Source organism: Nicotiana sylvestris, chromosome 7, assembly GCF_000393655.2.
Source record: "Nicotiana sylvestris chromosome 7, ASM39365v2, whole genome shotgun sequence".
NCBI lineage: Eukaryota > Viridiplantae > Streptophyta > Magnoliopsida > Solanales > Solanaceae > Nicotiana > Nicotiana sylvestris.
The window spans coordinates 111453781-111468788 of NC_091063.1; the positions used below are offsets into that span (position 1 = coordinate 111453781).

The 15008-nt window shown below is 36.2% G+C and overlaps 1 protein-coding gene across 1 annotated transcript; it reads left to right on the forward strand.

Moving 5' to 3' along the window:
* Positions 1-7627: 7627 nt before the first annotated feature.
* Positions 7628-8561, forward strand: LOC104213170 (transcription repressor OFP2). Its single transcript, XM_009762610.2, has one exon. It carries the CDS (start codon positions 7689-7691, stop codon positions 8520-8522), a length of 834 nt encoding a protein of 277 aa, XP_009760912.1. The 5' UTR covers positions 7628-7688; the 3' UTR covers positions 8523-8561.
* Positions 8562-15008: the final 6447 nt, after the last annotated feature.

The window sequence follows — 15008 nt, forward strand, 5'->3', positions numbered from 1 at the left end:
AACATGGGTCAAGATAGAACTCTAAGATGTAAAAATTGCACGATGCGCCTTATTTGGTCGCCCCCATTTAACCTATACCTATTTTTTTTAAAGTTTTAACTTGTACCCACTTTTCAAACAACTTCAACCCCCTTTCTCCTCCTCCTCCTTCTTCTTCTTCTTCTTCTTCTTCTTCTTCTTCTTCTTCTTCTTCTTCTTCTTCTTCTTCTTCTTCTTCTTCTTCTTCTTCTTCTTCTTCTTCTTCTTCGAGTTTCAATCTGAAATTCAGTCAAAATCAAGTCATAAGTATGTTTATCAGATTATTTAAAAATAAAGTATAAATAATTACATAAGTTAGTAGACAATAATTTGTGAATATTTCCCCGTAATTCTGTTCTTTTCACGTTTATTGTTTCCAAAATTTATGATTTAGATACTGTTCGAAATCTGATTATTTTATAGTAGTAATACACTATGAAAGAATAAGGTGATTATTTATCTGATATATTAGAAAGCTTTTTCAAAAACTTTAGCTTATATAGTGCTAAAGTTTTTACAAATGAACTAAATAACTTCAGCATCTTTTGCTGAAGTTTTTGAAAAAGCTTTATAACAAAACTAATGAATTCAGGACAAAAAAACTTCAGCTTATATAGTGTTGAAGTTTTTACAAATGAACTAAATAATTTCAGCATCTTCTGTTGAAGTTTTTGAAAAAGCTTATCCAGGACAAAAAACCCCTAAGATTGAGCATTTCCATGGGTCAATATTGGGCATAATCATGGGTCCATTTGGGCTGATTGTTTTTTATGGATTAACTTGGGCTAGCCCAAAATAGCCTATTTGCAAAATTATTCTAACCCAAACCCATTAAAGCTTGGGCGGGTCAAATGAATTTGAGGTAGTTTTGCCACTCCTAGCTTTAACCCGCATCAGCCTTTCATGGCTGCTCTGACCGGTACACAGCCTCCTCAGGAGGTTGTCTCGCCCTCTCAGTTATTCTTACAACCTCCTATAATCCAAAACTATGGTAACTTGCTGAAACCATGCACATTAAGTTCCCCTATATATACAGTCGATCCAATCTAGTCCAATAAAACGATTAACTATTCTTCACTGAGAGCTTATAGTTCGATGGAAATATGGAGAGCTTAAACGCATGTTAGCTATTGAAAATCTGCCTACGCAACATAGGTAAGTTCTCTTATAGTTGTCCTGAGTTACAAGATCTACGCAATGTGAAGTTAAGGGCCCCCGTCAAATTTGATATTTGAGAAACAAACATATGCTTATCAGATTTTCTTTGTTAGAAGATTATGTCAACTTGATTTCAAGGTTTGCACTTTATAGTTAGTAAAAAGATTATTATTATCAGATGAGGCCTCTCAAACATGATACTCGGCTTCTATACATCTGAATATTGCAACACAAAATAATATTAGACTTAGTTGTGCGAGGGTGAATGTTGAAGTTGACTTACTGGGAGAACTCCTGAAGAGAGTCCAGGTTCAAGTAGAGATGAGAATACATGTAAGGTGAAGTCAAAGTGGTTTAAAATTAACTAGGATTATTTCCCCAAATAATGTGGAAAATACAAGTTACAAGGCCACAATGAGAAAGAATGTAGGATTCTTCATCCTGAAATTGTTCCTATGACTAAGAAGACATAAGGTGATGATGAAAATGGCCAAGGTACTGACAATGGGGGAAAGGTGACTCGGGTTGGAAAGCAAAAGAATACTGGCAAAATTAGATCCTTGGAATGCCTCTTTTAGGGTTTATCTAGTCGAATATTGGTTGATAGTCCTGGACAATAAAATCAAGTTAGAGATAATTAAGTCTTTACTAATGGAAGAAACAAGGGGAGGAACTCTACAGCTACTAGTAAAGAATTGGTACTTGCTGGCAAGGAAACTTAGTTCAGGTTCAAAACTAATATATATCGTTGGAGGATGAAGATGATTGTATACGGTCAAAATCGGGTTTGTCCTTTTTGTGCGACTGATTGAGGCTGGGGTATGATAAGTCAAGGATCGGCTTCGATTTATATCAAACTATGGTGCAGAGTTAGGTTGTCAAACTCGAGACCCTGAGACCGATTAAGATCGAGACCGACCAAAATCGGGACCGACCAAGATTGAGATCGACCAAGATCGAGACCGAATAAGTAAAGATTCAAGAAAGCTTACTGGTCGAATAACGCAAAGACAAAATATCCGTAATCGGACGAGGATCACGGCGCAAATCCCGACACGTATCAAGAAAAGGCCAATTAATTAGTCAATCATGGGATTTCTTACTGTATTTAGAATTTTACCAAGAGTAGGACTCCCCTACTATATAAAAGGGGTCTGATCATTTGTAAAAGACATCATATTCACGTTACATAAAGCAATATACTCTCTTTTTTCTCTCAATACTCTATTATTTTGTTCATATTTTCCAGTGAGATACTTGTTTGGTTTGTTACTCTGTTACCGTGTTCTTGTATTAACTGAATCTCCACTTGGTTCAAGGGTGATCAAATTCAAGGGCCAAGGCTACTTGATTCATTTGGTTTGCTTTAATTTCTATTTACTGCCAATTTCAATATCAATTTACATTTTTGCTCAGTTTGTGCTAAGTAAAATCATGTATCCTTAAAACCACAATACAAATTCAATGGTTACCCGTTTTTTGGGTAAACAGTTTGGCGCTCACCGTGTGGCTAAGGATAATAGTGATTGCCTGGTACAAATTTTCGTAACACACACTATTTTACGCTTGTTCTTTGACGTGTCTTTGATTACAGTATTAAAAATGTCAAACTCTCAGTTAGCACCTCAACACAATTGAATCAACTCGGAATGACCTCAAATTTGCACACAAGTTTGAATAACATAACGAACCTATTCCAACTTCTGAAATAGCAATCCGGATCCGATAATATCAATGTCAGCTTCCGGTCAAACTTATGAACTTTCCTAGTATTCAAATTGCCAACTTTCGCCAAATAGTGTTGAAACCTTCTAGAAACATCCAAATGCAAATCCAGGTATATGCCCAAGTTCAAAATCACGATCCGAACCTAATGGAACTATCAAAAACTCCGATCCAAGATCAATTACACAAAAGTCAAACTTTGTCAACTCTTCCAACTTAAAGCTTCCTAGTTGAGAATCATTATTCCAAATCAATCCTGAATCACCTGAAAACTAAAACTGACGATTCACAAAAGTCATAATACACCATATGAATCTACTCAAGACTTCGAATAGCTGAACGGAATACAAATGCTCGAAACGATCTGTTGAGTCGTTATAATATTATACATCAATAGATCAATGATGTGCCATTACAAGGAGATAAAATATAGAAACAAAATGATGGGTGGTGTAAAAATTTAAAATAAAAAGAAGAAGAAGAAGATAGAAAGACACACATATATAGAGAGAGAGGGGAAGAGAGAAATTTAGCAACGATGGAGAATAAAAAGGAAGAAAGAAAAGTGAGGTCCTACAAAAATAAAGGGTGAAACAATGGAGAATTAAAAGGAAGAAAGAGAACTGAGGTCTAACAGTTTGTTTGGATGGTTGTTACTCATCGTTTTATAATATATTATATTATAATATATTGTATTATATTGTAGCGTTTTATGAATATAATGTTTAGATAGATTATATTATTTGTTGTTGTTAAATAATATTTTGTTGTTTGGTTTGACTGTATCGTACTGTATCATAACGGATAAGTTTACTAAAATACCTTCAATTGTTTAAATATTAAATTTATCAAGAATTACGCAAGAAAATAATTTAAGAAAATTCCTTTATACTAATTTATCACAAAATACGTCTTTAACTATCATTAGAAAAAAAATTATGATAAAGAAAGGAACGAGAATTGGCAGAACAAAGGAACAAAGAATTGTAGTTAAAATCACGTTAGGAGAAAACACGAAACAAAAAAAAAAGGCAAAACCCACCTTTTACATTGGAGTTGGAAGCCTAGAAGTTATGGGGAAAAAAGGGGGACTAAGACAAAGTAGGTTATAGGTTGGAGATTTGGAGTTGATAAAAAAAAAGATAAAGGGTAAAATAGAATTATGGAGTAATAAGTTATGGCATAATTGGAAAGAAAAATAGGAATCAATTCAACCACACCAAATCGGTTGTTTCAAAAAATGGGACTTTTCGTTGTTTCGTAACAATGGATTTAATAATACAATATAACCAATTTTAATGAAACAATCAAAATAAACATTGTTTTGACATAACAATACAATACGATACAATGGGTAACAACCATCCAAACAAGTTGTTAGGGAAATAAAGGATTGTGAGAGTGTCTACGCGTGGATTCGACCTCGATATATAACAAAATGAAGAATTGTAGCATCCTCAAAGAACAAGTGCACCCAGAGTTACTTTGTACATGCGGGGGAGAAATTCAAAAATAGTCATGCTTTCAAAAGTAATCTAAATTTAGTCACTTTTCATGTAAAGATAAATCTGAGCGAAAACACTGTTCAAAACTCGGAAAATACGTCAGTATATTATGCTAGAGTCCCAACATAAGTATACTTGAACTCCAACATATTATACTGGAGTTCCAAGATAAGTATATTGGAACTCCAGCATAATATAATGGAGTTCCAGCATAAGTACACTAGAACTCTAGCATAATATACTGGAGTTCCAGCAAAGTATATCGCTCCAGTATAATATGCTGGAAGTTCATACACAAGTGCTCGAATCTCCAGTATATTATGCTGGAACTTTCCGTGTGTTGGAGTTCCAGCATAATATGCTGGAAGTTCATACACAGGTACATTGAACTCCAGTATATTATGCTGGATCGGTCTCTGTTGCAGCAAAATAGTGGCTATTTTTCAATGACTTGGCAAACACTGGCTATTTTTGAATGACCAGTCCGAAAACTGGACAGCCCGTGTTATTTTTACCATTGCGGGTGCCACTTACAATATTATCATTAAAATAGCACGGTCTAGCCAGTTTTCAAACTGGTCATTAAAAAATAGCCAGTGTTTACCAAGTCAATAAAAAATAGCCACTATTTTGCTGCAACAGAGACCAGTTCAGCATAATATACTGGAGTTCGATTCACATGTGTATGAACTTCTAGCATATTATGTTGGACCAGTATACTTTGTTGGCTCCAGTATAATATACTGGAGACTGGAGCACCGGTGCTCCAAACTCCAGTATATTATGTTGGACCGGTATATTATACTAGAACTCCAGTATATTAGACTAGAGTTCCAGTATAATATACTGGAACTCCAGTATATTATGCTGGAGTATTTTTCCGGATTTTGAACAGTGCTGTCGTTCTGATTTATCTTTACATAAAAAGTGGCTAAATTTCGATTACCTTTGAAACTGTGGTTATTTTTGAATGACCACTTGTAAATCTGGCTATTTTTTAATTTCTCCCATATTATCCGCCTTTTTGCACATAATTGTGTACATGCTCAGAATTTTTGTCGAAGTGTGCGACTGTCGTACCACCCCCATCACATAACATAGATCTGCTCCTTATGACTATAATATTTTAGAAATCAAGCAATTTAACCTGTTAAAAAAGGCGACTTGTCTATTCTCTAAGTTACTAGTTCTACTAATTAGGGGTTGTTACCTTTAAAGTAGCCTGCTTGAGTAATTTTTTTCCCACCATTAGAATACAGAGGTCTTTAAACTATTTATTTTTTATTTTGTGATTGTTTTTGAAGTGTAACGAAGTAAAATACCCGTACTGCAAGAGAGCTATATTAGCAAAAATAACTGGCTTGCGCACAGCACAAAGAACTATGCAGTTTGTGATGATGAAAGAGAGGGGCATTTTTATAAAAAGCTGGCTCAAGTGCCTCATGCTCCACTTGCGCTTCGTGCCATACTTTATCAATATACAAGGGACCCCTACCTTATTTCTAACATTATATATAGGGATTTTTACCTTCCTATATCATATATGAAACATTATTACCCTCAATATTTAAGGTTTGTGTTTATTACATTTCAGCATATCAAATTACCATTTATATACCATAATTAATTTAGAGGTATAATTAATTGGCAGTTTCTTACTCCTTAATTAAAGGTATCCATATATCTCACGTTTATCTCTCCCCTTAATTACTAAGATCTGACCAGCCCGTTTTCCCCCTCCCATTTCTTTCTCTACTCCGTTTCTATTTCTCATTTCTTTCTTATTCTACTCTGTTTTGCTTTTTAATCCATTTTTATAAACATAAAAAAAGTATACTAAATAAGTTGTTGGTTCGGAGATGAATCTCATTTTACCTAGTACTTCATGTAATAATTGCTAAAATTGTAGTAACTAAATGAAGCTATTTTGCCAGCATAAGTTGACGGAAGCTGTGTTGATTTGATAGCTGTACACAGTACACTTGTGGGTGGTTCTTCAATTACCGGAAAAAAATATCGAAGAGTACATGGTCAGCACCACCGTCGCTACTCCTTTTTACCATCGCTATTGGAGATTTCAGAAGGTGTGTTGCTTGTGGTAGACTTGTAGGTAGTCGTCCGATTGCCAGAAAAGTTGCCGGAGTCGGAAAAGTTCAATGTACCAATCCAATAAACGGTGACTATTTTTGTAGATGAAGAGCAAATTTTGTTGTCAATATTTTTTTCACATAAGATTGTAGTTTTAATTGTAGTATAAATATAGTAATTTTGTAGAAATTGTAGAAAAATTAGAAAAATTGTAGATAAATTGCAGACTGTTTTTTGCAGAAGATTTTGTAGAAGCTTTAGTCGTTTTGGATTTGTGAAAACAGAAAACAATGCATTTACAATCAGAATACAAATAATCTACAATTTATCTACAATATATCTACAAACTGGATACATTGAATTTTAATATCCCAATTTCCATTTCAATTGTAGCATAATTGGCATTTTCGACATAATTGTAGAAGATTTGTAGAAGTTTTAGCCTTCCCAATCTACAATTTATTTACAATTGATCTACAATTCTACAATTTATCTACAATTTCTGAAAATATGTCTTCTTCTTCTTCTTCTTCTTCTTCTTCTTCGAGTTTCAATATGAAATTCAGTCAAAATCAAGTCTAATCTTCACCAAAACCCCTCAAAATTGAGATATAAACTCCTAAATATATTCCGAATTATTTACAACAACACCCAATCCAAACAAATAATGATTTTTGAAAACCCAAATTTGAATTCAAAGCTTTCAAGCTTTTTAATGGCTATCAATGGTGGAAAATATATGGAAGAACAGATTTTTTCAACTTTGAGTTGTTGAAACTCGAAAATTTGAATTGTTCGTTCTTTTTTTTCGAGAATTTGAATTGTAGTTCTGGAGAAAAATACGCAGATGAGAAATCTCCTTTCCCTTTTTAAAAATTGAATTTAATGTAGAATCAATTAACACCAAGATTCTCTCCTTAATTTTAGCGCGTTTTTAGGGAATATTATGCCCTTTTAATGCCTAATAGTCGAATGGTATATAAATTATAGTTAAAGTGTGGACTGGGCGGGTAATTAACAAACTATGCACATTTAGGGTAATAAAGTTTCATATATGGTATAATTAGAAAATATATATATATATATATATATCTTCTCCCCTATGTGCTTAATTCACACAACATTTCATTCTTTAGAAGTAAGTCTTAAACCAACCATCTCTGAGTGAAACAAAAGAAAGAAAGGTATTGTTTAATGGGAAATCACAAATTTAGATTATCAGATATGCTACCAAATGCTTGGTTCTACAAGCTAAGAGACATGAGCAAATCCAAACCCCATAAAGCCTCTGCCTCCAAGAATAAAAACCCTTGTTCTAGTGTGCAAAAAACACAATTTTCACAACCGAGATCATCCTTTTATTATGCTACAGAGTCTATTAGAGTTGGCAATTCTCCTACAAATCTCAAAAATCCTGATCAACCAAGAAGATCATCTAAGAGAAGAAGCAAAAGAGTGACCATTTACAAGCCCTCTCCGGAATTGGACTTGCTTAAATCTCCATCTGATTCCAATGGTCTTGTCTCCTGGTCAACTTCTTACTTCAGTTCTTCAACTAGTGATATAATCATAGACATGAATGAAATAATTTCAGAAATTGACCTTCCTCCAATTCTCACAAAGCCAGCAAAATCTTATAATAGGAAGCAACAAAGTCAAGAAAGCATTAACGCTAAAAGAGACAATTCTGCTCCCAGAAAATCGTCTACTGGAGTGAAACTCAGAGCGAAAATTCAGGGGCATGGCAGAAAAAGCGTGTCATCCTCAAAAAAGCGTGTCTCCAAAAAAGAAAATTCAAAGTCAAAAAGAAGGAGCTTTTCATCAGGGAGCTTAGCAATAGTGATGGCTTCATTTGATCCTCAAAAGGATTTTAAAGAATCAATGATGGAGATGATTGTGGAAAACAATATTAAGGCATCAAAAGACTTGGAACATCTTCTTGCTTGCTATCTTTCTTTGAACTCCGATGAATATCATCACCTTATTATCAACGCATTTGAACAAATTTGGTCTGACCTTCACTTGTAAATTCATTCCTTGTAAAATACACTTCTTCTTTTGATTCTTTGATTAACTTCATCTTAGTTCAATATGAATTGGTTACATTATATGAAGGTACAAGGACAAGTTTTAAATTTACATATACTACGCTAAAAGAGAAAATGAACTTTTCTAATTGGTTATAACTATTTTTTTTCTGAAAAAGTTGTTGCGAGTATGCTGTTGTAAATCAACGAAATAGGTAAAAAAAAAAAACACTTTTACATTAACAGAACAAAAACTCAAAAGAAAATGTCAGTATCTTCAGGAAGACAAAAGAGTGTAGAATGGTGTAGAGGTGTTGGTAACACGCAACATAAGATAATAATAATCTTAGGAAGATCTTTTCATGTTTAAAATTTATTTACATGTCAAAGATCGAAGGATCTAAGATGTACCTGGTGAAAAGAGTCTCGTTTCGAAAATTAAAACTATACTGATCCTTACTATCAACTCTTTGATCAACGAAAATTGAATGAAAATATTGTGTTGAAAGCTTTCTCAAAAAACTCAACTCAAAAGTGGAAGAACAAGAAACTATTTTCTTGTAATAGTATTTTTTTCTCTTGGCTTTTGTATTGCACTCTCACTTTCACAAATTGATTTTTTTCGGCAAATTTTTCCCACCCTTTATATAGCATCACTTATAAACCATTTTCCTATTTGGTTGAATTAATGATTTACTTATTTCAAAAATAAGTAAAAGTTTATTTCAAAAATAAAGTTTATGGAATTGAAACGGAGGGAGTATCAATTATGAATACTATACAACAACAACATACCCAGTATTATCCCACACTATGGGGTCTGGAAACGGTAGTATGTACGCAGACCTTACCCCTACCTTGTGAGGATAGAGAGGTTGTTTCCAATAGACCATTGGCTCAGGAAAGCATAAGCACTAATGGAAATATAGACAAGAAGGAACAGTACCAAAAAGCCATATAAAAGCAGAATAAAAACAACAAGATAGTAAGGTGATCAACAATGAAAGAATGCAATAGTTAGTCATAAAAACCTACTACCAACAGAAAGCGGGACTGCGTGCCAATACTACTATTATGAACACCCTAGACTACCTACTTTACTATCCTAATACTCGACCTTCATACCTTCTTATCAATGGTCATGTCCTCGGTCAGTTGAAGTTGCGTCATGTCTTGTCTAATCACTTCTCCTCACCTCTTCCTTGGCCTACTCTACCTCTTCGTAGGCCCTCCAATGTCAACCTCCCACACCTCCTGACATGGGCGTCTCTGCTCCTCCTCCTTACATGACCAAACCACCTAAGTTGTGGTTCCCTCATCTTGTCCTCAATAGGGGCCGCACGCACCTTATCGCAAATAACCTCATTTCTAATCTTATCTAATCTGGTGTGCCCGCACATCCATCTCAACATCCTCATGCTATCTTCATAATCTGGACATGAGCGATCTTGACTGGCTAACACTCAGCCCCATACAACATCGTTGGTCGGACCACCACTCTGTAGAACTTACCCTTAAGTTTCGGTGGCACCTTCTTGTCACAAAAAACACCGGAAGCGAGTCTTTATTTCATCCATCCCACTCCAATATGATGTGTGACATCTTCATCAATATCCTCATCCCCCTGAATAATAGACCCAAAGTACTTAAAACTACCTATCCTAGGGATGACCTGCGAGTCCAGTCTCACCTCCCCAGCCATGATACATGGGGTTGAGTGTTGGCCTGTTAAGAACTCACATATCTAGAAGATGAAGTAGCAGAAATGAGGATGTTGAGGTGGATGTGCAGGTATACTAGGATGGAGAAAATTAGGAATGAAGATATTCGGGAGAAGGTAGACATGGCTTCCATTGATGATAAGATGCGGGAAGCGAGGCTCGGATGGTTCGGACACATACATTTTTATGTACTAACAATGTAAAGAATATTTATATAATTAAGTCATATATACGATAACTATCAATAAATTTATATTATATATAATATTAATTGATAATTTGATAAGAATGATAACTAGCTTGTTATTAATTACAAATTAAACTTTTACGTTTGTCAATCCTTATTCTTTTCATCTTTGCCACCTTCCCCAATGATGTGAAGACAAAGGAGGTCCATATTAGACACATATTGCAAATAGCCACCTTAGAGTATGCATTGTTGTCTAAAGTAAATGTTTTTGGATCATAAAGTAAAAAGTAGTGTCTCCATTACAGATATGAGTGAACAACCTAGACTATGGACCCTTTGTTCCTTTACACATTTGATGATAATGCCAATTTAGCTGTTCATTGATCATATAAAACTGTCATTTTTAATATGATTCATCATACTACGCATGCCAAAGGCCACTTCTAGTGCCCAGCAATAATAATATTATTAAGAGAAAATTCAAGTTAAAAGTCGATCACAAATACGTCTAGCTAAGTACGAATTAGTAATCTTAATTATATTTAGCATGCACAAAAAATTTAATGATCAATCATAAAACATAAATTCTTACCGCATGCGTTGCATATAAATCATGAATGTTAAAGGATTACCGCATGCATTGTACTATTCCTATATCTTATGCTTAATCTACTTTATATTGGAGGTATGATATTCCAGACATAGTTTGCTCCGGTTCATGTACAATCTGCTAATTGCACCTTGTTTATTAAATAAGGTGTACGAGATAAACTTTCATTGTGATTTAGCATTATGCAACTATATATGTATGTGACAAAGCTACTAGTTTGCTTATTAAAAGAAAGACCATCTTATATACATACGATAAGGTCAGTGACCATCAAGTGATGTGGTGCAGTGGATGGGGCTGTTCTTCCTCTAACCAGAGGTCTCGAGTTCGAGCCCTGGGTATGGAAAGATCATTGGTAGGAAGCGCTATCCCCCGAATGGGGTCTTACCCGGCGCGAATCCAAATATAGTCGGACTCCAATACGGATACCGGATACCAGGTGGGAAATCAACCAAAAAAAGATAACTGGTTAGTAATTCAGTTTTTCTCTCTGCCCCACTTTGATTAACCGTGTTTAATTAATTAGCATAGAGATTAAAGAAACAAGTGATTTTGGTAAAGTATCTGAAAAATCATAACTTTGTTGGAAATGTGTGAAACAAAAAGTTAATTTACAGATGAAATGACATGCATGTATGTGTGTACTTAAAGAAATTGACACATTAACTATAGTCCGTGAAGTGTCAGTACACAGATTTTCTTTCAACTCTAATGTTTTGTATAGTAGTAAATGCATGGATGAGCCCCACACATTATAGTAAATATTACGGAAAAGGTGAGCCCCACACATTATAGTAAATATTATGGAAAATGTCAAATATATTCCTATACTATTAGAAAAGGTTTAGATGTTTCTCTTGTTATACTTTGAGTCCAAATATGTCTTTGTTGATATACTATTGGTTCAAATATACCCCTATTCTGTTAAGTTTGTCTAAAGTGAATTGGATGTCAAATATACCCCTCTTCTGTTATTACGTCAGAAATATATTTGGACCAACAGTATAACAAAGGATATATTTAAAAAAAAATTCATAGTACAGGAGAATAATTGACCATTTGCCGTAAATATTATTCTAGGAGAGGAGGGTACATAAACCAAACAATAATAGAAGACTAGGAGCAGCAAAACTACGTGTCTTCTGTTGTCTAATAATTTTGGGTTATCTAGTACTTGCCCTGTCAAAAAGACTCGTGGCATATCACTGTGATTAGCAAAAAAGGACCACAAATCGGCCAAAGCATAGCAATATTGTACCCATTCTATTAGACAAAGAGAGCTTTGCAGCTGCTGGGTTGTTACCTCAATGTATACAGAATATATATAGGTTCTTTTAATTAACTACACTCTAATCACTTAACTAATAATATTGTTTACCCTCAAAATCGAATAACAATTGAATTTGTAAATGGTTTTAAGGATACGTGGATTAATTTGACACAAATCGATAAATTGAATTGTAATTAAAACGAAAGTAAATCCAAACCGTACGACTTAACAGTTATAGCCTTGAAAAGTAAGTCTCACTTTAACTGTATGCAATTCGAACAATATTAGATACGGAAGAACAATAGCTTACAGAAAGGAAATAATATTATACTGCTTTGGGATGCGTGTTACCATGTGTTTTACAAGTAATCAGACCCCCTTTATATAGTAGGGGAGTCCTACTTTAGGTACAATTCTATAAAAGGTAAAAATCTCCTGATTTGTTGATTTGTTGGTTCTTTATTGATACGTGCCGAGATTCCCGCCATAATACCCGATCGGTCAAGGATATTTCGGCCTTCTGTTATTACGGTCTCATGTTGGTTGTACAAACAATATTTCCTCGAGCTCGTTCGGGGTCAGGGTCGATTCTAGGACCATGGACTCAATGTTCTCGAGGACGGACATTCTGACCTCGTGTTCTCGTTCGATGGGATTTGGGGTTGGTCTTCAATCCCTCATGTTCTGAGCCCGATCGTTCATGCTATAGACGAGCCTAATTTCGACTGTATACTGATAGTCCCCTCGTTTATCAGAGAGTAAACGACAAGAAACGATATAAGCTTCCGATTCTCACCTCGATACCATGTGTCAGAAACGACAAAATGAGCGAAACGTCTCGTCAGTCACGTCTCGATGGCATTAAATGCTTGTCATTTGCCGGTCGGCTACTTCTGGATTCAAACCGTCATTTGAAAAGTATAAATACCCCCTTCCTTATCCATTCAAACATTACTTCCAAATTTTCTCTACTCTTGTTCCTTAAAAATCTTTGCATTTTGTAGCACTTGTATTATGATTTCTGGAGATCTTTGTGAGAACTTTCGCTTGTCTTCATTCCAAATCAAGTGTATCCCTTTTAACTTCCTATTTCCCTCCATTTTAAAAGAAATGGCAAAAACTTCAAAAATAGTTCCCCAAAAAGAAGCTACTTCTATATCACGGTCGGCTGTTGAGGAGACTGTTCCGCATACTGCTGTCGAGGAACCAGGTTCGGAACCCCCTTGAGTATGTTCATACCAGGTGGGTGCTCGGTTGCCGCCAATTTCAATATTGAGAAACCTCCATCCATACCTCGCCGGTGTGAGAAGGTATCGAGGTACATTTGCTCGATCACTAAATAGATTCTCCCTACGATAAAAAGGACTACAACTGGGTTGATAAGCACGTGGTGGTTCCCGGATCGGAGGAAGATATCACCACCCACGTCAAGGGATACTTAAGTGTTTACGCTTATCCCTTTACGCTGGGACCATTGGACCCGGTTATCATCCAGTTCTGCAAAAGATACGAGGTATGCCTCGGCCAAATTCACCCTTCATTCTGGAGGATCGTGATCCTCTTCTGGTTCTTTGTGAGCAAAATCAATGGATGCCCATTCACCATCGACCATCTTATACGCCTATACAGTCCCCGACTCTTTCGAGAGGGGGGAGGAACTGATTAAACTTGCATGTCGGGCTAGTAAAGCCCCGTTCTCGAGTATCGTTGAAGATCGGGATCAAGGTTGTCTAGGCCGTTTTGTCCGAGTGAGGACCTCGCACCTGATCCCAGCCGAGTACATGTCGTTCCCCAAGAAGTGAAACACAAAACGTAAGTAAAGTTTCGACTTTCCCAAAATTTTATTTTTACTCTCTTTTCCTTCTTTCTTATTGGTGTTTGGTGGAGATGCAGATGTTGTTTGGGTCTCGAACGCAGTCCCTCGACTCAAGGAGTGGGTTGAGGGAATTGTCTCTCAAAAGCCATGTTCCGAGCGCGCATGGCGTGAACTTTCAAAAGGCCGGTGGGAGACCCATTCTCACAGTGAGGTTCCTTTCCTGAGTGAATAACACTTGGTTTTCTTTTGTGTCACTGAGTTCTTACTCGTTTCATTTCCCTTTGCAGGTCTTTCCAAGGATGTCGCAATTAGGCCTCCATCGGGTGATGAGGATTGCCCTGCCGAGTCCCCTACTCCGAGACAAGGTGAGGAGAATAAGAGTAAACGGACTCAGAGTTCTCCGAACTCGAAGAAGAAAAAATTAAGGAGGAGGCTGGTGCGTAAATCTAAAGAAATCACAAGTTCCCAAGTACTATCATCAGAGTCTCTCAGCTGAGGGACGAATCCAGACAAGGAGCCTTTGAACCAGGGAGAGGCGAAGTTGGTCTGCCTCAAGCCAGGGAGGCCGACGGGGAGGCCGTGACTGAGGCTTCCGATCCAGAGAGAGGCAAGGTTGTTTTGCCCCAAGTTAGGAAAGTCGATGAGGGAGCCTTATCTAGGGCTTCCCGGGCAATGGACAATGCTCCAAAGGATGTATTCGGTGTGATAGACATCTCCGAGTCGCCTTCGTTCTCTGATTCCATGTTCAACGAGGCTCAGATGCTGAAAGGACCCCCCATTGAGGGGCCCTAGGGGCCGGCATACCCCTTCCAAAATTTCATTGATGGCGTAGACTCTACTGCAACGGAGGATGTTAGCGGGTTGGGTGACTTAGCGGTTC

Bases quoted from the DNA above. Each gene is read 5' to 3' on its own strand.
- LOC104213170 (XM_009762610.2), top strand. From the start codon at position 7,689: ATGGGAAATCACAAATTTAGATTATCAGATATGCTACCAAATGCTTGG.